This window comes from Trachypithecus francoisi, unplaced genomic scaffold (genome assembly GCF_009764315.1).
Source record: "Trachypithecus francoisi isolate TF-2019V2 unplaced genomic scaffold, Tfra_2.0 Lachesis_group14, whole genome shotgun sequence".
Classification (NCBI taxonomy): domain Eukaryota; kingdom Metazoa; phylum Chordata; class Mammalia; order Primates; family Cercopithecidae; genus Trachypithecus; species Trachypithecus francoisi.
In genome coordinates this window covers 51,419,421-51,442,215 of record NW_022681459.1, presented here as the reverse complement: position 1 = coordinate 51,442,215, position 22,795 = coordinate 51,419,421, and the positions used below count along the sequence as shown (strand labels likewise).

General features: G+C 55.2%; 1 protein-coding gene across 10 annotated transcripts in view; it reads left to right on the top strand.

Annotated features, from left to right (window-relative positions):
* MAPK8IP2 (mitogen-activated protein kinase 8 interacting protein 2) overlaps window positions 1–21,992 on the top strand; it is a 29,636-nt gene extending 7,644 nt beyond the window's left edge. For 2 of the 10 annotated variants that reach the window (XM_033233401.1, XM_033233393.1), the window contains exons 3-12: window positions 13,866–14,141; window positions 14,275–14,368; window positions 14,492–15,718; window positions 16,033–16,108; window positions 16,196–16,389; window positions 16,481–16,590; window positions 17,364–17,471; window positions 17,627–17,697; window positions 20,671–20,769; window positions 21,151–21,992. In XM_033233401.1, coding sequence (XP_033089292.1) covers window positions 13,866–14,141; window positions 14,275–14,368; window positions 14,492–15,718; window positions 16,033–16,108; window positions 16,196–16,389; window positions 16,481–16,590; window positions 17,364–17,471; window positions 17,627–17,697; window positions 20,671–20,769; window positions 21,151–21,223 — 2,328 coding nt within the window. In that variant the 3' untranslated portion in view covers window positions 21,224–21,992. Of the gene's footprint in view, window positions 1–10,440; window positions 11,542–12,422; window positions 12,529–13,865; window positions 14,142–14,274; window positions 14,369–14,491; window positions 15,719–16,032; window positions 16,109–16,195; window positions 16,390–16,480; window positions 16,591–17,363; window positions 17,472–17,626; window positions 17,698–20,670; window positions 20,770–21,150 lie in introns of those variants that run through there. The other 8 variants (XM_033233398.1, XM_033233399.1, XM_033233400.1 and 5 more) reach the window with 8 other exon arrangements.
* The last annotated feature ends 803 nt before the right edge of the window (window positions 21,993–22,795 follow it).

The window sequence follows — 22,795 nt, the reverse complement described above, 5'->3', positions numbered from 1 at the left end:
ATGATTTCTCTTTCTTTCTTTCTTTCTCTTTCTATCTTTCTCTTTCTTTCTTTCTTTCTCTTTCTTTCTTTTTTCTTTCTTCCTCCTCCTCCTTCCTTCTTCCTTCTTTCTTTCTTTCTTTCTTCTTCTCTCTTCTTCTTCTTCCTCTTCCCCTCCCCTCCCTTCCTGTCCCTTCCTTCCCCTACCTTCTCCTTTCCTTTCTGACAGGGTCTCACTCTGTTGCCCAGGCTGGAGTCCAGTGGCACTATCACAGCTCACTGCAGCCTTGACCTCCTGGGCTCAAGCAATCCGCCAGCCTCCCAAGTAGCTGGGACTACAGGTGTGTGCCACCACCTGGCTAGTGTGTGTGTGTGTGTGTGTGTGTGTGTGTGTGTGTGTGTGTGTGTATAGTTGGGGTCCCACTATGTTGCCCCAGCTGGTCTCGAACTCCTGGGCTCATGCTATCCTCCCACCCTGGCCTCCCTGCTGGGATTACAGGCATGAGCCACCACACCTGGCTCATTTATTTTTCTTTCTTTCCAGTCTATTACTTTTAGCCTTAGTGTTTATATTTAACATTTCATTTCTTGAGGTAGTTTATAGTTTGTGTCTCACTTTTTAAATACGTTCTGATAATCTTTGCCCTTCTATCTGAGTTTAGATCATTTGTATTTAATTAAATCATCGATATTATTGGGTTTAAATCTTGCTATTTGTTTTATTTGTCCCATCTTAGTTCCATTTCCACTTCTTGTCTGCTTTCTGATAGATTGATGAAGTATGTTTTAGTATTCTGTTTCATTACCATTCTTAGCTTACTAACTGTGTCTTTGTAATTTTTTAAATGTTCTTTCTAGGATTTATAATATACATTTTTAACTTGTCGTAGTCTACACTCACATAATGTTATAGCATCTCACATATAATGGAAGAGCCTCCTTACAGCAGTATGTTTTCATTTCTCCCTCCCATCCTCCGTATTGGTGTTGTTATGTTTTACATCTGCATATGTTTTAGGGCTGGGCACGGTGGCTCATACCTGTAATCCCAGCACTTTGGGAGGCCAAGGCTGGAGAATTCTTGAGCCCAGGCATTCGAGACCAGCCTAGCAACATAGTGAGAACCTGTCTGTACAAAAAAATAAAAAATTAGCCAAAAAGGGTGGTATACACCTGTAGTCCCATCTTTTGGGAGGTGGGAGAATCACATGAGCATGGGAGGTTGGGGCTGCAGTGAGCCATGATCATGCCATTGCACTCCTGCCTGAGCAACACAGTAAGACCCTGTCTCAAAAAGAAAGAAAATATGTGCAAAACCCACGAAACTATAGAGCATAGTCAAGCAGTTTGAAAAGAACCAAATGGAAGTTCTAAAAGGAAAGTTTTAATTTAGTTCAAATTTCGTTGAATTTTAATTTCAACTAAATTAAAAACTTAGTATGCAGCTTTCACAGAAGATTTAAATAACTGAAGAGAGACTTCATGAGCTAAAAGATAAATATGAATAAAGTATACCGAATGCTGCCTGGAAAGACATAGATATGGAAACCCTGGAAGAAGGGTTAAGAGACATAAAGGCTAGAATAGGAAAATCCAACATTAGCCGAATTAGAGTGACAGAAGGAGAAGAGATGGAATGGAGCAGAGGAAATATTTGAAGAGAGAATGGCTATGAAATTTCTAAACTAATGAAAGTAATGTAATTGAGAAATTCATATAAATTTATATAATTGAGAACCTCAGGCAGAAAAAAATACAAAATAAACCCACACCTAGATATACCACATTGAAACTTCAGAACACCAAGGGCCGGGAGCAGTGGCTCACACCTGTAATCACAGCACTTTGGGAGGTTGAGGCAGGCAGATCATGAGGTCAGGAGATCGAGACCAGCCTGGCTAACATGGTGAAACCCCGTCTCTACTAAAAATACAAAAAAATAGCCTGGCGTGGTGGCGGGCGCCTGTAGTCCCAGCTACTCAGGAGGCTGAGGCAGGAGAATGTGGGAAGCGGAGCTTGCAGTGAGCTGAGATTGTGTTACTGCACTCCAGCCTGGGAGACAGTGAGACTCCGTCTAAAAAAAAAAGAAAAAAAAGAAACTTCAGAACACCAAAGACAAAAAAGTCCTAAATGCAGCTGGAGATGCGTGAAAAATGACCTTCAAGGGAGTGACTGAGAGATGATGCTTTGTAACAACAAGGAAAGCCAGAGGAGGACAATGGATGAGACCTTGGAGGTGATAATGGAAACTAATGACCTGACCCAGAATTCTATATCCTGTAAAATTATCTTTCAGGAACAAGGACAAAATGAAGACGTGTTCAGACAAACTGAGTTTACTAGCAAAGATTCTCATTGAAGAAATATTTAAAAGGTGTACTTCAGGCAAAAAGAAGTGGTATCGGCTGGGTGCGGTGGCTCACGCCTGTAATCCCAGCACTTTGGGAGGCCGAGGCCGGTGGATCACGAGGTCAGGAGATTGAGACCATCCTGGCTAACACGGTGAAACCCTGTCTCTACTAAAACTATAAAAAATTAGCCGGGTGTGGTGGAGGGCGCCTGTAATTCCAACCACTTGGGAGGCTGAGGCAGGAGAATGGCGTGAACCCAGGAGGCGGAGCTTGCAGTGAGCCAAGCGCCACTGCACTCCAGCCGGGGTGACAGAGTGAGACTCTGTCTCAGAAAAAAAAAAAAAAAAAAGGCCGGGCGCGGTGGCTCAAGCCTGTAATCCCAGCACTTTGGGAGGCCGAGACGGGCGGATCACGAGGTCAGGAGATCGAGACCATCCTGGCTAACACGGTGAAACCCCGTCTCTACTAAAAAATACAAAAAAACTAGCCGGGCGTGGTGGCGGGCGCCTGTAGTCCCAGCTACTCGGGAGGCTGAGGCAGGAGAATGGCGTGAACCTGGGAGGCAGAGCTTGCAGTGAGCTGAGATCCGGCCACTGCACTCCAGCCTGAGCGACAGAGCCAGACTCCGTCTCAAAAAAAAAAAAAGAAAGAAAAAAAAAAAGAAGTGGTATCACAGGATGATCTGACAAGAAAAGGGAATGAAGAATCCAGTAAGAGGTAACATTTGGGTAAATCTAAGTAAACATTGATGGTTTAAAGCAACGATAACAATTCCTATGGATCTTGAAAAGAAAAATAATAGCCAGGCACCGTGGCTCACACCTATAATCCCAGTACTTTGGAAGGCTGAAGCAGGAGGACTGCTTGAGCCGGGGAGGTCGAGGCTGCAGTGAGCCAAGATCATGCCCCTGCACTCCAGCCTGGGTGACAGTGAGACTCTGTCTAAAACATCAGGAAAAAAAAGGAAAAATAAAGAATATTAAAATACATGATAATAAAATTTAACTTGGGACTGGAGTAAACAGTTAAATACTTCTCTGGTCCTTGTATTGTTCAGGAAGAGGTTAAAAATATTGATTAACTCGGCTTTGATAATTTAAGTGTGAGTGTCATAATTAACAGGATGCCTTAGATTGGATTCTTTCAGAAGGAGTAGCTGAGACCAGGATTCACATGCAAGCAGTTTGTTTGAAGCTGCAGGAAATAAGGTGGGTGGGTGAGAAAGTGAGGCAGGGGAAGGAAGAAGTACCACCCTCCCAGCTGCCTGGTCTCTTATCCTGTGGCCTATGTAGTAAGATTGTACTTAGAACTTAGCTATTAGGCCGGGCGCGGTGGCTCAAGCCGTAATCCCACTTTGGGAGGCCGAGACGGGCGGATCACGAGGTCAGGAGATCGAGACCATCCTGGCTAACACGGTGAAACCCCGTCTCCATTAAAAATACAAAAAAACTAGCCGGGCGAGGTGGCGGGCGCCTGTGTCCCAGCTACTACTCCGGAGGCTGAGGCAGAGAATGGCGTAAAACCTGGAGGCGGAGCTTGCAGGAGCTGAGATCCGGCCACTGCACTCCACCCGGGAAAGAGCAAGACTCCGTCTCAAAAAAAAAAAAAAAAAAAAAAAAAAAAAGAACTTAGCTATTAGATCCAGAGGATAAAAACGTTTTTGAGGCTACACGTGGTAGCTCATGCCTGTAATCCCAACACATTGGGAGGCCAAGGCAGGTGGATCACTTGAGCCCAGGAGTTGGAGACCAGCCTGGAAAACATGGTGAAACCTTGTCTCTACAAAAAAATAAAAAATTAGCCAGGCATGGTGGCGGGTGCCTGTGGTCCTAGCTACTCGGGAGGCTGAGGTGAGAGGTTTGCTTGAGCTGAGGAGGCAGAGGTTGCAGTGAGCCAAGATCACATCACTGCACTCCAGCCTGGGTGACAGAGTGAGATCCTATCTCAAAAAATAAAAAAAGACCGTGTTTGTTAATCAAATTAGGTAATTATGCTGGGAGTTCCAGGATGACAAGTTTGTGGGTGTAAGAGGCCTGGGAAGTCTCTGTTCATTGTCTCCAGCAACCTGTCAGGGACTGTCCCTGTCAGGCAGAGCCCTGTCATCACCAGCTTGAGTGCATCTTCGGGAGGAATTGGGGAAATCTGAGAAGCTCTCACCAAACATCAAACATTCTCCAGCTTGATAGCTCCTGGCATACTTTGCTGGGCCTGTTCCCTTTGCACTCATCACAGTAAATGGAAAACTCTCCAAAATTTGTATGTCAGAGAGAGATTTGTTGAAGCTGCAGTGCTGTCCTCCTTGGGGCTATGACCCTGCTGCAGTGCAAAGACTTTCACGAAAGTGTATAATCCTGTTGTTTGTTCAGTTATTATAAAAGTGTCTTTGGGCATGTACGTTATATGAAGGAGTCTAGTAAGACATTCAGATTTCAGAGATTTAAAAAATTTCCTGGCAAGGTGTGGTGGCTCACGCCTGTAATCCCAGCACTCTGGGAGGCCGAAGCAGGCGGATCACTTGAGTTCAGGAGTTCGAGATCAGCCTGGCCAAGATGGTGAAACCCCATGTCTCTGCTAAAATACAAAAATGAGTTGGGTGTGGTGGTACGCACCTGTAGTCCCAGCTACTTGGAAGGCTGAAGTGGGGAGAATGGCTTAAGCCTGGGAGGCAGAGGTTGCAGTGAACTATGATTGTACCACTGCACTCCAGCCTGCGCAACGGAGCAAAATCGTGTCTCAAAAAAAAAAAAAAAATCCTGATAGTAGCAATCTATTTAAAAACTTCAACTCTGATGCATATTATAATCATATTCTGCACTGGTAGAAATCTGTTTTCTGAAAGGTATAATTATATGTGAGATTTCTTTCTTAAACCAGAAGAAGAATTTTTTTTTTTTTTTGAGACGGAGTCTCGCTCTGTCGCCCAGGCTGGAGTGCAGTGGCGTGATCTCGGCTCACTGAAAGCTCTGCCTCTTGGGTTCACGCTATTCTCCTGCCTCAGCCTCCCAAGTAGCTGGGACTACAGGCGCCCGCCACCATGCCTAGCTAATTATTTGTATTTTTAGTAGAGATGGGATTTCACCGTGTTAGCCATTGTGGTCTTGATCTCCTGACTTTGTGATCCTCCTGCCTCGGCCTCCCAAAGTGCTGGGATTACAGATGTTAGCCACAGCGCCTGGCCAACTGTCACTTTCTTTAAGGCATAACAGTGTTGTAAATGCCATGATTTTGAATGTGCTGTACCATCAGGTGAGAATTACCATTTTCTTTAACATAGGTTGTGCTTGTTTGCTGATGGAAATGATCCAGAAGAGAAGGACAAGCTGATGATTGAGAGGGTTGATCTCAGGCAAGAAACTTGAGTGGATGATGAGGAAAGTGTGAGGTTCAGTGGACTGAAGGTTTGCGGTGGTTTCATGACACATGGACGGGAGATTTGTAGTGGTTTTATGACACAGCTCCCAAGTTCTTTGACACTCTTCCCATGGAGGGTTAGGGTCTGTGACCCCCCTCTTGAAACTGGGTAGGCTTGCAACTGCTTTGACCAATAGGCACAGCAGCAGTGATGCTGTAGGACTCCCAAGGTTAGACCAGAAAAGGCCATGCCTTCCCAGGATCCTCACTGTGATGGGAACCAGCCATCATGTAAGAAACTCTACCCTTGGCTGGGTGCGGTGACTCATGTCTGTAGCCCGAGCACTTTGGGAGACCAAGGTGGGCAGATCACTTGAGGTCAGGAGTTTAAGACCAGTCTGGCCAACATGGTGAAAACCCTCCTCTACTAAAAATACAAAAATAATGAGCTGGCATGCTGACAGGCACCTATAATCCCAGCTACTCGGGAGGCTGAGGTAGGAGAATCACTTGAACCAGGGAGTTGGAGGTTGCAGTGAGCCAAGATCATGCCACTGCACTCCAACCTGGGTGACAGAGTGAGACACTTGTCTCCAAAAAAAAAAAAAAGAAGAAAAGAAACTACCCTGAGACCACCGTGCAGGAGAGCCCAGTGGATATGCTGGTGATAGCCACAGCAGAGCTCCCAGCTCACACTCAGCATCCACTGCCAACCTTCTAAATGAACCATCTCAGACCTTGAGCCAGGCTCACCTCCAGCTGCAACCAAACCTCAAAAGAGACCCACGCAACAACTTCTCATTGGAGTCCTTCCTGAATTTCTACCCCTAACACAAACAACTGTAAATAACAACTTAATTGTTTTAATTCACTAAATTTGAGGATAATGTGTTAGTAATAGTAATTGAAGCACATTTCTTTTTTTTTTTTTTTTTTTGAGACGGAGTCTCGCTCTGTCGCCCAGGCTGGAGTGCAGTGGCCGGATCTCAGCTCACTGCAAGCTCCGCCTCCCGGGTTTACGCCATTCTCCCGCCTCAGCCTCCCGAGTAGCTGGGACTACAGGCGCCCACCACCTCGCCCGGCTAGTTTTTTGTAATTTTTAGTAGAGACGGGGTTTCACCGTGTTAGCCAGGATGGTCTCGATCTCCTGACCTCGTGATCCGCCCGTCTCGGCCTCCCAAAGTGCTGGGATTACAGGCTTGAGCCACCGCGCCCGGCCTTGAAGCACATTTCTTATGGAGTTAAAAAAAGAAAAAAGGCCAGATGCAGTGGCTCACACCTGTAATCCCAGCACTTTTGTAGGCTGAGGTGAGTGTATCGCTTGAGCTTGGGAGTTTGAGAGCAGGCTGAGCAATATGATGAAACCCTGTCTCTACAAAAAATACAAACATTAGCCAGGTGTGGTGGCATACACCTATAGTCCCAACTACTCTGAGGACTAAAGTGGGAGAATTGCTTGAATCCAGGAGGCAGAGGTTGCAGTGAGCTGAGATTGCACTACTACATTCCTGCATGGGTGACACAGCAAGACCCTGTCCCCAAAAAAAAAAAAAAAAAAAAAAAGTGAATGTTGTAGTAATGCTGCAAGAAAGAGACCAAGAAAAGTAGGAGGTAGTGATCAGAGACCTGGATGCCTAAAAATCCAGATTCAGGAAATGGTGGCATTAGGACTTCACCGTGTTGAAGGTAGAACTCTTAATTTTCATCTTTATTAAATATGTCTGTCTGCAGTTTTAACCATTGGCATATTTATTTTTTGTTTGTGATTTCTGTGAAATATGAGTACAATAAAGACTGATAGTTTGCATTTGTTTTCTAATCTCTCAGAAAGTTGTCAGAAAATGTTCTCTGACTTTTTAGAATTGCTGTGGTCAGGATTGTGGAAACTGTTGCAATTCCAACTCTCCCTTCTAAGTCCAATCAATTTTGTGCTTTGTACTGTCTATGCCATTCATGCACCATAGAGGGAGGAAAATGTTAAAATGGTCACGACACAACATCTTGATTTGTCATTGAAGGAGAAGGAGTCTGGAAGGACGCTGACAACGGATGGTGTTCAGGAAGGAAAACCCATGGCCCACAGGCCAGAGGAGGAGAGAACTTCAAGGAGGGATATTCAGCTTCCTGTGGACCCCCATTTGTTCATCCATACGATGATGCTCTGAGGAGCACAGGAGGAAGGTGTAAATTGGATAAAATGTGCATGATGTAAGGAGCATAAACCGCCTCAGGAAAGAGATGCTGCCTTTTCACTAATGTATCCCTGAGATGCACAGAGCAGCCCTGGGGGGACTGCAAGGCCATGGCCCCAGTGTGAGGAGCAGGAGAAAGGTGAGCCTCAAATGATCACCAACAAACACCAGGGCCTGTGTCTGGGGCTTACACACAGCATGTGGTCCCCACAGCACCACTGCTCAGAGGAAGAATCCAAGATCTGGAGGGATTGTGTCATTTGCCCATGTTCAACAAGTTGGTGGCAAAATGAAGAGTGGCTCGCCTCTGTCAGACTTTAAGGCCAACGATCTTCCACCTGTGCTCTGGGGACAAGACTGAGGTCCACAGATAAAACTGGGGGTGGCATCCCCTATCTCATGGTCTTTACGCTCATGGGACCTGGGAGTGACCCTCTGATAAGAGGGAGGGAAGGAAGGGGAGAGGCTTGAGGAAGGTTATGGGGGTTAGGATCTAAGATGAAATTTGAGACTGTAAGACTTCGGGTCGGATGCTGTGGCTCGCACCTGTAATCTCAGCATTCTGGGAGGCCATTGCTTGGGCTTGGGCCCAGGAGTTTAAGACCAGCCTAGGTAACATAGTGAGACCCTGTTTTTACAAAACAACAACAGCAACGACAAAAAACCAGCCAGGTATGGTAGTGTGTGCCTGTGGTCTTAGCTACTCAGAAGGCTGAGGCAGGGGAATTCCTTGAGCCCAGGAGTGTGAGGCTACAGTGAGCTAAGGACACACCACTGCACTCCAGCCTGGGTGACAGAGTGAGACCCTGTCTCAAAAGAAAAAATAAAGATTTTAAGATTGCTGCAACTCCAGATGAAGGTAGATCCTGGAGGCACTTTGTGGGAGAGGTCACTACAGTTGAGTATCAAAGACTGTTGACAGATCAGAAGTCAAGGACTGACTGACCAGGGTATTGGATGGGTCATTTATGTGGGTGTCCAGATTCACCAGTTTGGTGAAAAGACTCATCATCAAAAGGAAATCTGGAAAGTTAGGGTCAAACTCTATTAAATCTGGGAAGAGATTTGAATTTTTATGGGAAAGGCAGGGAGTGGCTAATAGGCCCAGACTCCTTGAACCTCAGAAATGGGGAATATTTTTAGTGCTTCTAAAATGGAAAAGACTGTTATGGCAAAGACCTGATGCCACAGACTGGGTTAGAGACCATAAGCTCTCTCATTCATTCATTCATTCACATGTCTGCTAAGCACCTACTGCGTGCTGAGCACCATGCTTGGAGCCTAGGGCTTCACAGAGAGATGACAGCCTCTCTTCTCTCCAGCCAACCGAAGTCAAGAAGGCAAGCATAAACTAGTAAATGGCTTTTTTTTTTTTTTTTTGAGATGGGGTCTTTGCCCCCCAGGCTGGAGTGCAGTGATGTGATCTCAGCTCACTGCAACCTTTGCCTCCTGGGCTCGGCCAGGTTTTTGTATTTTTGGTAGAGACATGTTTCCAGCCTGGTTTCAAACTCTTGAGCTCCAGTGACCCACCCACCTTGGCCTCCCAAAATGCTGGGATTACAGATGTGAGCCACTGTGCCCAGCCAAATAAATGCCATTCTTAGAAAAATACTGTAATTGGCATAAAATATAAATCGTGATGGGGCACCAAGGAGTGCAGGCTCAATCAGGCCCTGGCCACAGGCCTCTCTCTGAGCTGGAATGGCAATACCTCCCTTCCCGACTTGCATGAGCTCCTTCTGCCATGTACTTTCTGATGTTTGTCGCTCAAGTGCCTCATCTTTTCCTAAGGAATAATTTCCAGGCCAGGCGTGGTGGCTCACACCTGTAATCCCAGCACTTTGGAAGGCCAAGGAGGGTGGATCACCTGAGGTCAGGAGTTTGGGACCAGCCTGGCCAACATGGTGAAAACCCATCTCTACTGAAAACACAAAAATTAGGCGGATGTGGTGGTGATTGCCTGTAATCCCAGCTACTCGGGAGGCTGAGGCATGAGAATCGCTTGAACCTGGGAGGCAGAGTTTACAGTGAGTTGAGATCATGCCACTGCACTCCAGCCTGGGCGACAGAGCAAGTTCTGTCTCAAAAAAAAAAAAAAAAAAAAATTTCCACAGAACTAAGACATAAATCTTAGGGCACATAACTTTCATCAAGGGGGAAAAGGGATTGCACTCTTGTTGAAACTCCAGCCTCCTTCTTTAGCCAATATTTAGCCAGGTGCTGTGGTTCACACCTGTAATCCCAGCACTTTGGGAGGCTGAGGCCAGAGGATAGCTGAGCCCAGGAGCTCAAGACCAACCTGGGCAATACAGAGAGCCGGTTTCGGTCTCTTCTCTCTCTCATTTATTTATTTATTTGAGTCGAAGTCTTGCTCTTGTCACCAGGCTGGAGTGCAGTGGCGCAATCTTGTCTCACTGCAACCTCCGCCTCCCAGGTTCAAATGATTCTCCTGCCTAAGCCTCCCAAGTCGCTGGGACTACAGGCACGCACCACCATGCCCGGCTTATTCTTTTGTATTTTTAGTAGAGATGGGGTTTCCCCATGTTGGCCAGGATGGTCTGGATCTCTTGACATCGTGATCCACCCGCCTCGGCCTCCCAAAGTGGTGGGATTACAGGCATGAGCCACCGCGCCCGGCCACCGGTCTCTATTTTAGAAAGAAAAAAAAGTGTTCTGCCGTCTCCCTAGTTCTGCGCCCTCGACCCTGATCTCCCGCCTCCTCCCACAGCCACCCTCTTGAGCTCAGCTTCAACCATGGCCCTCCTCACAGGGCTCCATCCCAAGCCAGGGCGGGTAAGCTCCCTACACAGGGCCCAGCAACACGGGGCCCAAGAAAAAGTGTTTCCAATGGGACGCACATCGCCTCTGTGGGTGCTAACTTCTCCCATGCCTGTCGGTACCTCTGTCCGGCTGTGCAGTCTCTACTGAGTGCTCAAAGTCCACTTTTAACCCCGGCCAGCATCCTCGGAGTACCGTGTACTCGATTCTGAATCCAGCCCTGCTGGGCGACCCTTGTGCCGACGTCCCTGTGCAGCCCGGTCAGCACCCCGTGGGGACAGCTCCGATCAGCACCCGACGGCGGACAGCTCCTCCCGCCTCGCCCGCCACCCAGCTCAGGGCCGCACCCGGGTTAGGGTTCCTGGGGGGATCCCTGGGGGCGGCGGCGCAGCTCCTGGGGCCGCCCCGGCCTCTCCCCAGAGGGAACAGCCCACGGTGCATCCGAGGCCCGCGGACCCCGGCGCTGCCTCTCCGGCCTCCCGCCCCGCGCGGGTCCTCCAGGGCGGGGCCCGACGCCCACCCGCCCTCCCCTTCCCGCCCGCCCTCCCCTTCCCGCCCGCCCCTCCCCGTGAAAAATCCTCCTCGCACGCCGGGTCCTTCCCCAACCAGCGCCCGGCAGTGAAGCCGCCGCCTCTCCTCCAACCAGCGTCCCCGGCCGCGTCCCTCCCCCGCCGCCCTCCCCGCGCCGCCGCGCAGTTCGGGCGAGGTGCGCGGGGCGGGCGCCGCAGGGCGTGTCACGAGGTGAGCGGGGCGGGCCGAGCGCGGGCGCGGGGCGCGGCGAGGCTCCCGCACCCCCCGCCGCAGTCGCGGGCCTCTCCCGGAGAAGATGGCGGATCGCGCGGAGATGTTTTCTCTCTCCACCTTCCACTCGCTGTCGCCGCCGGGCTGCAGGTACCCCCTCGGCGCCCGGGCCGGGCGGGCCCTCCGCTCCCTGCGCCCCCCCGACCCCGACCCCGACCCGGCCCGGACCCCCGTCCCCGCCGCCCAGCCCCGCCGCCGGCGCGGACCGGCCCCAGCCCCCTGCGGTCCTTGAGCCTCGGCTCGGGCGCCCCACCCCCACCCCGCTCCCACTCCCTCCATCTGCACCGCGCGTCCCCAGCCTCCGTGACCCCCGGGCCCGCCGGGATTCTGAGCCGCGCCCGGCCTGGACTGCTGACCTGTCAAGGGTGGAGGCCCTGGGCCGACCCTCTGCGGGGGAGGATGCGGGCGGGATGCGGGCGGGACCCTCCCAGCGCGGCGTGTCCCGGTGGCCTTGGCCTCCTTCGGTGGCCGCCAGACCCGGCCGATGGGGCCAGGCCGGGGCCCTGCGGGAAGGGACTGGGGTGGGGAGGACGCTGGGCCTCTGGGTTGAGGCCTCACTCCGCCGGAGAGGGGGAGACGAACAGGCCAGACTCTCCTCCCAGAGCAGGCGCGACCCCTCCCCATCTGCCGCTGCCGCTATGGCAGCCCCCCTCCCGTGCTCTGCAAGACCCTGACCCCGGGGGCCTGGAGCTGCGAGTGGAGGGAGGAGAGGCTGCTGGCTCTCCAGGGAGGCGGGGTGGGAGGGGTGGGGGCAGGGTTGGCTCCTCCGGGCAGGCCTGGCTCAGATGGGGGAGGGGATCCACAGGAGAGCAGAGCTTGGGGGTCAAGATGACAGCAGGATGTGTTCCGGGAGCTGGGGGTTGTGGAGACCAAGGGGCGTAGGAGCTGAGGCCACTCTCTGCCCCTCCTCAGGGCCAGTTCCCAGGCAGAGTCCAGGGTTAGTAGTTCTCTGACCCTGGTCTCCTTTCCAGGCCTCCCCAGGACATAAGCCTGGAAGAATTTGACGACGAAGATCTGTCTGAGATCACTGATGACTGTGGCCTGGGCCTCAGCTACGACTCAGACCACTGTGAGAAGGTGGGGGAAGAGTTGGGGGCACAGATCCAGCTCAAGGGAGGGACTCATTAGGCTCTTCTTAGCATTCACTTGGAGTTTTAGGGTGGGTGTGAGCTCAGCCTTGAACAGGGGACTCCTCTGATGGCTCCTCCCCACTTAACCCTTGAGGTTTCCTTGGTATCAACCCTCTCTTATTCCAACACATTGCAGGCCTCCATGCCAGGCCTTCCCCAGCATTCTCCCTGACCCCATCAGTGGCCAGACCGGGGCAGGGAGGTGCTCTTTTGCTTTGGGTGCCCTCTGTCCTCAGATCACTCCCAGAAAGATCTAACCCCTGGCAGCTGCCATCACAACCTTGTCCCATCCGCAGCCCTGTGCTCTCATCTGCAGCTCCCATCTGTCTCTCTCATGTCTCCCCCCGCTAAAATCGTTTCTCCCCCATCTCCTGCTTCTCCTTCTCCCTATCTCTCCACATTTCTGCTTTCATTTATTGAAGAACAGTTCTGAGCAACTGCCATGTGGCAAGTACTGGGGGCTACTGGGGGCTTCTGGGTGCTGGGAGTGGAACAGGATAGCTGCCCTCCGGAGCTGCAACTTAGTAGAGGAGAAAGACTTGTAAGGGACAATGGCTGCCCACGTGTCAAGGGCTGCATTCCAACAGAGACATAAGTTCCACGAGGGGGAAGGGAACCCAATCCACACTGAAGGAATCAGGGAGAATTTCCAGAGGAAATGTCAACCATGCCCTGAGGTTAGCAGAGCCAGGCAGATGGGGTAGGTAGGAGGGAATGGAGGAGAGGAAGTGCCAGCATGGGGATTAACTGTGCCAATGGCCCTGGGGTTGGTGCAAAGTTGGTGAATCCTCAGAGTGCAGGCTGTCTCTCCGTTTATGCGTTTGTTTGATATTTACTGAACATCCGCTGAGCCCCAGGTCTTGTTCTTTGGGGTGGGTACAACAGTACACAACATGGATGTGACCCTGCTCTGGTGGGGCTTGCAACAGACCAAAAACCATGTCTAGTAACTGTAAGCTGTATTAAAATGCTGTGAAGGGAACACAGTGCTGGTGTCAAATGTGATGGGGTTCTGCAGTGAGATGAGTCTAAAAGCCGGGCTGGGGCTGCTCTGAGAATCCCTGTCATTCAGCTGTAGAGTTTTTTGGGCCCTTCCCAAGAACTGGAGTGATCCCGATGTGTCTTAAGCAGATTTTAAAAACACCACCCTGTAGATGGAGGGGCAGAGTGAGCTGGAAGGGGCTCTCCTTTGACTGATGCAGGCAGATTTCCCTTCTCCTGCACCTGGGCCCCGGGCTACTGCTGCTCTCTGGCCCAGCCCTGCTATCTCCCTCCCTCCTGCAGGACAGCCTCTCCCTGGGGCGCTCGGAGCAGCCGCACCCCATCTGCTCCTTCCAGGATGACTTCCAGGAGTTTGAGATGATCGATGACAATGAAGAGGAGGACGATGAGGACGAGGAAGAGGAGGAGGAGGACGAGGAGGGAGATGAGGAAGGCCAGGAGGGAGGAGACCCTGGCTCAGAGGCACCTGCCCCCGGTCCCCTTATCCCCTCCCCTTCTCTGGAGGAGCCCCATAAGCACCGGCCCACCACCCTCCGTCTGACCACACTGGGGGCCCAGGTGAGTGCCCCGACCCACAGCTACTTGGAGCTGAGCCTGGATTCATAGCATCTGGGACTCTGCAGCCAGCCCTGCTCACCCCCTGGGACCTGGAGGCCCTCCTCAGGACGGCCATCATGTATCTCCACCCCAGGACTCCCTGAACAACAACGGAGGCTTTGACCTGGTGCCTCCAGCCTCCTGGCAAGACACAGCGCTGTGCTCACCCGCCCCGGAGGCCCTCAGAGGTGAGGGGTGGTGGGCCCGCGGGCCACGGTGAAGTGGGGGGGGGGGGAGGGAAGAGAGGATGGGCTGGCTGCTGGAAGAGGCCTGGATGGTGCAGAGAGGGTGACCCCCACCTCCCTGCCCAGCAGAGCTCCCGGGCCCACTCCCTCCCACGGACACAGGGCCCGGCGGGACGCAGTCGCCAGTGCGCCCGGGTTGCGACTGCGAAGGGAACCGGCCTGCGGAACCCCCGGCGCCAGGGGGAACTTCGCCCTCCTCAGATCCCGGCATCGAGGCTGACCTGAGAAGCCGCTCGAGCGGGGGCCGCGGGGGACGTCGCAGCAGCCAGGAGCTGTCCTCGCCCGGCTCCGACTCAGAGGACGCGGGCGGCGCGCGCCTAGGGCGCATGATCTCGTCCATCTCGGAGACGGAGCTGGAGCTCAGCAGCGACGGCGGAAGCAGCAGCAGCGGCCGCTCGTCGCACCTCACCAACTCCATCGAGGAGGCCTCGTCGCCCGCCTCGGAGCCGGAGCCCCCGCGCGAACCCCCGCGCCGCCCCGCCTTCCTGCCCGTGGGTCCCGACGACACCAACAGCGAGTACGAGTCAGGGTCGGAGTCGGAGCCGGACCTCAGCGAGGACGCGGACTCGCCCTGGCTGCTCAGCAACCTGGTGAGCCGCATGATCTCCGAGGGCTCCTCGCCCATCCGCTGCCCCGGCCAGTGCCTGTCTCCTGCGCCGCGCCCGCCCGGGGAGCCCGTCACGCCGGCCGGCGGGGCTGCCCAGGACTCCCAGGACCCCGAGGCGGCCGCGGGGCCCGGCGACGTGGAGCTGGTGGACATGGAGACGCTGTGCGCGCCGCCGCCACCCGCGCCCGCCGCGCCTCGACCCGGCCCCGCGCAGCCCGGGCCCTGTCTGTTCCTCAGCAACCCCACGCGTGACACCATCACGCCGCTGTGGGCCGCGCCCGGCCGCGCTGCCCGCCCGGGCCGAGCCTGCTCCGCCGCCTGCTCTGAGGAGGAGGACGAAGAGGAAGACGAGGAAGAGGAGGATGCCGAGGACAGTGCGGGGCCCCCCGGGGTCAGGGGCACGGGCCCCTCAGCGCCGCGGGACGCCTCGCTGGTGTATGACGCGGTCAAGTACACGCTGGTGGTGGACGAGCACACGCAGCTGGAGCTGGTGAGCCTGCGGCGCTGCGCCGGGCTGGGCCACGACAGCGAAGAGGACAGCGGCGGGGAGGCCAGCGAGGAGGAGGTGGGCGCGGCGCTGCTAGGCGGTGGTCAGGTCCCGGGGGACACCTCGCCGGACAGCCCTGACCTCACTTTCTCCAAGAAGTTCCTCAATGTCTTCGTCAACAGCACATCTCGGTCCTCCAGTGAGTGAGAGGCAGGGAAAAGGGGGGTGGCCCAGAGGAACATGCGGACTCCTTGGCTCCAGTCCCAGGGTCCCCCACGGTGCCCGGGGCCACCTGAGGGTCTGGCCGTGGTCAGGGCTGGGCGCCCTCTCCCATCCAGGTCATGGCATGAGGTGGCCTGCTCTGCCTCAGCCCCTTCCTGCTCCCAGGACACCCACACCAGACTGCAGAGGGGACTTGACTTCTGCCCAAGGCCAGGCCTCTAAACATTCCTTCCCCTACTCTGCCTCTCTGTCTCCCTGTCTTCCCCACCTCTGTCCCATCTGGTCTCCCAGGCACCGAGTCTTTTGGCCTTTTCTCCTGTCTGGTCAACGGTGAGGAGCGAGAGCAGACCCACAAGGCTGTGTTCAGGTACAGCCTCCCTCCTTGCTGGCGGTGGCCCCAGCCTCAGTCCATGCCATCAATGGACACGACCCTCAATCCCGCCCCCCTCCCCAGTGACCTCTCCCCCAACGGCAGGTTCATCCCACGGCATCCAGACGAACTGGAGCTGGACGTGGATGACCCTGTGTTGGTGGAGGCTGAGGAGGATGACTTCTGGTTCCGCGGCTTCAACATGCGTACGGGGGAGCGCGGTGTGTTCCCTGCCTTCTACGCCCATGCGGTTCCCGGCCCTGCCAAGGACCTGCTGGGTGAGGTCCCAACCCCGAGGGGTGGCGTGTCATCCCAGATCCTCCCCTAGGCCCCTGCCTGACCTGGGCCCCTCTATGCCCCCCTCCCCAGGGAGCAAGCGGAGTCCCTGCTGGGTGGAGCGCTTTGATGTGCAGTTCCTGGGCTCTGTGGAGGTGCCCTGCCACCAGGGCAATGGCATCCTGTGTGCTGCCATGCAGAAGGTTAGTGTGGAGGCCCGGCAAGTGCAAGCTGAGGGTTCGCATGGTGGCCCCACCAGCACTGCAGGCTGGCACAGGGCCTTGAGGCTCCAAGGCGTCTGATTTCCTCCAGGGAGGGTGTGGGGGATGCTGCAGGGGTAGCTCTGTATGGGCACCCCAGGCCCTGGTTCAGAGGCCTGAGTAGGTGAGTCTAGGGCAGAGCTCAGCAGCTGTCCCTCATCACTTCTGGGTCTCTGGGCCACAGACCTTCCAGTTGGCCCCGAGTGCCATCAGCCCTTCCTCTTCCTGTCTGGAATCAAGACCAGCCCTCACAGCTCCTTCCCTGGGAGCCGTCTACTCATCCACTCACTCAGTGGACCTTTAGTGTGCGCCTGCCCATGCACCAGTACTGAGACTGAGGCTGGGGGCCAGTAGGGAGCAGGGCAGAGCAGCCCTGCCTCTGAGAGCCCCCTCGAGCTTGTAGGGCCAGGCAGTGAAGAGGCCAGGGTGGGTGTGGGGTCTGTGTTCCTGTCTCCTGAGCCAAGAGCAGCACCCTGCCTGGAGGAGCAGAAGGAAGATGAAGCAAGCTGACTGCAGAGAGGTGACTGCTTCCCCTGAGCCTGAGGAGTGGCCAAGGCCACTCCCCTTATGTCTTCCAGAGTTGCATCTCAGGAGTCCTCAGCATGCATGTCCTCAAACATAAGCTAAAAGGAGCAGAAGCATACGTAGTCCCACCAAGGGGAAGGAAAGATGCCCTTGTGGGCCCCTCAAGACCCTCTTCTCCCCCAACTTCTTAGATTGCCACTGCCCGGAAACTGACTGTCCACCTGCGCCCTCCTGCCTCCTGTGACCTCGAGATCTCTCTTCGGGGGGTCAAGCTGAGTCTGAGCGGAGGAGGGCCCGAGGTGGGGGTTTGGGGGACTGGGGACAGGGGACGGGGGGGTAGGGTTAAGCCTCGGAGTCAGACGGGGCCAGGCTGGCAGGGGTGTGCGGCAGGCGGGAGGCAGGGGTGGCCCCAGGCCTCCTCTAACATGGGGGCCCCTGCCCACCTCTGCTGTAGTTCCAGCGCTGCAGCCATTTCTTCCAGATGAAGAACATCTCCTTTTGCGGCTGCCACCCCCGAAACAGCTGGTAAGATTCCGACCATCCCCGAGTCGCCTAACCGCCCCCCGAGTCCCCACAAACCCGCAACTCCCCGAGTCCCCCAACCGCCCCCGAGTCCCCCAACCACCCCATAAACGCTGAGAGTCCAACTGCCCCCCGAGTCCCCACAAACCCACAACTCTCTGAGTCCCCCAACCATCCCCACAAACCCTGAGAGTCCAACCACCCCCGGGGTCCCCACAAACCCTGAGAGCTGCCTAACCATCCCCCAAGTCCCCACAGACCCTGAGGGCCGCTCGTGCCCAACCCTGAGAGCTCCACCTGCACCCACTTGGCTCTGAGCTGAGTGTGCAGTGACGCCCGCTCTGAGCTGGACTCAGGAGGCGCAGGTCAGACAGGCTTGCATCTGGTCTGGGTGGAGAGAGGCACACGAGCGAAGGATGTAAGAAGCCTGTGTGGGTGTGGAGGATGCCCGAGTGGGCCCTGGGGAGCAGACGCCCAGAGGTGGGCAAGTCCTCCTGGGGCTCAGGATGGTTAGCCTGGAAAGACAGCAGGTGATGGGGTGGGGAAGTGAATCTTCCTGGTGGGGTCCAGCTGAGCCAAGGGTGTGGGATGCACTGGTCGGGGGCTATGGGCTCTGGGGCCTGCGTGTAAGGGGAGCAGCTAGAAATGTCGGTGGAGACCTGGACCCTTTTGATTACGCCAAGGAGCTGTACTTAATCCTGCTGGTAATGAGGCCATAGAAGGCTCCTAATGGCAGGAGGTGACACATTCAGGTTGACATGCTGGCTCTGGCCGCTGTGCCGACTGCATTGACAGGTGCTGCTGGTAGGGGACCTGGTGGAGCCTGAGGTTATACAGGTGCCGTGTCCTGAGACCAAGTGTGCAGATGCAAGAGGTGTTGAAGAGGTAGTATAGGTTGACCGGCTGTAGAGGCTGACCTGGAAGAGACCAGGGTGACGTATCCTGGGGGATGGTTGTACTGTGGCCCACACACCAAGAGGGGATGCAGGATGAATCACAAACACAGTGAGACTGAAGTGGCCGTCGGTCCCATGGGTCTGGAGCTTAGGAGGGAGACCTGGAGGGAAGACTAGGTCAGGGCAGGTAGATCACTGAGACGAGAGGGGAATGGCCAAGCAGGGTGCTGACACAGGAGCAGCGGGCCAAGGGGGGCTGCCGGCTTCCCTCCAGGCATAGGCCCCTGCCCTCTGTATCTCAGCACCCTAGAGGAAGGAGATCAGGGAGGAACCAGAAAGGCAGAGCCAGCCAGAGGCTGGAAAGGACTTGGGGGGAGTTGGAGGAAGCAGGCTGACAGGCAGGCAGGACGCAGCAGGGCACGGTGCTGCCAGGACTGAGGTGTGGGACAGACATCAGTGTGTCTTGGTGGCCTTGTGGACTCTCCCTGTGGTCGAGAGTGAGGGTGCTGCCTGCTGGAAGATGCGGAGCCCTTTTGTGTCGTTCCTGCCAAGTGCAGAAATGGTCTGATAGAATCCACGCAGAGACACTGCTCAGTGGGGTGGAGAGGTGGCAGCGTGCAGGGGCGCAGACCAGACAGCGGGGCCAGCTCTGGGGTGGAGAGGTGGGATGGTGTGCAGGGGCGCAGACCAGACAGCGGGGCTAGCTCTGGGGCTACCAGGACAGCAGACACTGCCAGGAGAGCAAGAATGACCCAAATTTCTCGTCAGAAGGAAACTGGGTGAAGCTCAGGCCTCAGGCTGGACATGGCTCCAGCTAGAATTCCATGAGGGGAAATTGGTCAGTCGAGTTTGGGGATTGGGGTCAAGATGTGGTGTGGAAGTGGGAGGAGGCAAAGGAGCTGCTGCCCTGGCCCAAAACTTCCTAATATTTGTCACCCCAGAACCCCCGGCCCCGATCCCTCGCCATGAGAAGGCACGGAGGAAACTGTAAAGTGAACGGTGGGGCTGGTGGTAGGTCAGGAGTACGTGGGGTGTGCTGTGTTGGGATCAGGCAGGCATTAGGATGTCTGGTGTTGGGATCACAGACTGTAACCTTTTCTCCCAGGGCTGCCCAGCCTGGCTGTGTGTCCTGGGCAAGCTCCCGAACCTCTGTGCCTAGCTCTCCATCAGGGCCCTACCTCAGAGGGCTGTTAGGAGGCTTCTGTGAGTTAATTGAAAGGGCTGAGGATGGTGCCTGAGTAATGCAGGAAGCCAGGTCTGCGGGTCAGTGCTTATTACCATGATGACTTGAATGCGGCATTTGAGGCCGGCCCTGTGCTCTGTCTGTGGACAGCGTGCACACACTGTCCTGGCAACCAGACCATCATGTCGCTTCCCATCTGGTGGAATCACAAAGCCCCAAAGCCGTGGGGGAATGGATGGGTCGGCCAGTTTCAGGGGTGGGGGTGGGGTAGCGTCCTGCTGCAGAACTCTGACTGCCTCTCCCTCTGGACGATGATTTTTGATTTTTGCTAATGTCTGGGATGAGAAGACAGCACACATGGAGGAGCTGGGCAGTGACTCCATGAGTGAGGCCCTGCAAGGAGCTGCTTTACAGTGGGAGCGAGGGATAGACCAGAAGAGGGTTTTACAGACCAGGGGTAACGTCCAGCCCCACCTCGGAGCTGGGCAAGGGGCTGTCAGTCTGCAAGGCCCACAGGAGGCCTGAGATGGCAGGAGACATGGTCTCCAGCGGCTGGGCAGAGGCCTTGCTCTGTGGTCCTGGGGCAGGCCCTGAATAGGGCCACAGAGGGCGGCAGCGCCAGCTCAGAGAAGGGAGCTGTGTCCTCAGCGGGGGCCGGATGCCCCTCCTCACCACGGAATTAACTCAGAGCATGAACTATTGGTAGGTGCCCAGCCCTGTGCTTGGGTTAAAACCAAAAAAGACAACTTCAGATCTTGAAATTGTGCGACCCCCACCCTCCTGTCCCCTACCCTCTCCCCAAGCCTTTTGTTCCTGCCTCTTCTCTCTACATCATTTTTGGGGTGGCTAAGGCTGGGCCAGGGCTCTGACGTGCCCTCCACACTGACTTTCCCACAGCTATTTTGGCTTCATCACCAAACACCCCCTGCTGAGCCGCTTCGCCTGCCATGTCTTTGTCTCCCAGGAGTCCATGAGGCCGGTGGCGCAGAGCGTGGGGTGAGTGAGGCCCCAGGGTGTGGGTGGGGACACAGAACGGGTGCGGAGGTGAGCAGGTGGGGACAGGAGCCTGGCAGGGGTGGTCTGGGGAAGGAGAACCGGATATGCTGTGTAGAGAGGGTGGTGGTGGGTGATGATTTGGGGTCCTGGGCGTGGGGTGAGGACAGGCACAGACACATGGCCCAGGCACTCTGGCCGGGGTAGAATTGCTGGGGCAGGAGAGCTGAGGGTCACACTTGGGAGTTACGTGGCCATGCCTAGGTGGGGGGTTGTAGATGGCTGCAGAGGGAGGAAGGAGGGATAGCTCAGAGGCACTGTGGAAGGCAGTTTGGGGGTTGAGGACCGGCCCTGAGTGGCTGGTGGAGGACCATCTTCCCCCAGCCGCGCCTTCCTGGAGTACTACCAGGAGCACCTGGCGTACGCCTGCCCCACGGAGGACATCTACCTGGAGTAGCCCGCCCACCGCTCTCTGGCCGTCTGCTCCAGGCACGGCTGGGGCTGAGAATGTCTCAAGAGGCCACCATGGCTTTGGCAAGGACTGGATTGGGGGGACATGGGACGTTATGCTTGTGGGGGTCTGCGGGCTGGGAGCTCTCGTCCTCGGTCCCCAGGGCACAGCTGTGGGGGCTGTGGGGGAGTGGGGCCCCCGTGCCCCCGCTTTTCCTCAGATCCGTTCTTTCTCTGTGTTGTCCTCCTCCATCCCTCCCCAACCTCCCTTTTCTCTCTCCTGGTGTCTCTGCCCCTCTCTGTGCCTGCAAACCTTATCCTCTAGTCTTCACTTTGGGGTCAGAACTTTGGGGGTGTGGAGGAGGCGCGGCTCTGGGGTCGGGTAATGCCGGCTTCCAAGTGATGCCCTCCTGCCACTCCCCTGCAATTTATAAGGGAATTTTAATTTTTATAGTGAATCTCAAGGGATCGTCCCATCCTTGACCACAGGGACAAGAGGGGCCCCCTTGCCCCAGCCCCACCCCACATGGAGCTCAGGGGGAAGCAGGGAAGGGTTCCCAAAAGAGCCCTGCGGAGGCTAGGAGTGGTTCTTGATGCTCACCTGAAGCCCCCAGACGCTGCTAGGAGGAGGGGGCCCCTCCTGGGCCCCCAATACTCCTCCGCTTGCCGCTGCTAGCGCACCCCTGCAGTCCAGCGTGCATCTGCCCCACGCACGCCCCGTGCTGTGTTCCTGGGCCCTGCCCAAGGCCTCAATAAACTCTCTGCTTGGTGTGACACTGGCTGTTTCTAAGGGGTGCCGAGACATGGGCCAGGCTCCCAGGGGCTGCCCATGGTGTTGGGGGGTCGTGGGAATCTCACCCTTTCAGTTCTTTCCAAAATTGTGCTGGGGGTCCCTGCAGTGCTGCTCTGGGGCCTCATCTGAGGTGCCGTATCTAGAAGCACCCTTGGGAATTCTCCCCAAATACACTTGACTGGCCACAGAGGAAGCGGAGGCTGTGCAATGGGGTGTCCTTTCCATGTGCACAGACTGGGGGCCAGCACGGCTTAGGTCAGTGTGTAGTGGGGGCACAAACTCCTTGAAGAACAATCTGGCCGGGCGCCGTGGCTCACACCTGTAATCCCAACATTTTGGGAGGCCGAGGCGGGCGGATCACCTGAGGTCAGGAGATTGAAACCAGCTTGGCCAACATGGTGAAACTCCATCTCTACAAAAAAGACAAAAATTAGCCAGGCGTCCTGGCGCACACCTGTAATCCCAGCTACTCAGGAGGCTAAGGCACGAGAATCTCTTGAACCTGGGAGGCGGAGGTTGCAGTGAGCCGAGATCACACCACTGCACTCCAGCCTGGGCAACAGAGGGAGACTCTGTTTCAGAAAAAGAAAAAGAAAAACAATCTACTTAGATCTTAAAGTTGATATTTTAAAAATTCTCCAGAGAAAGCCAGAAGAAAATAGGTGACTTTCACCATGTGCTTAGATGATTGTAGATGCCCAGCGAGGTTCCCTCCCAGGCCCTCCTGAGTGAGCCCACTTCCCAGGCAGGGGTCAGCATGGCCTGGATCCCTCTGAGCACAGGATT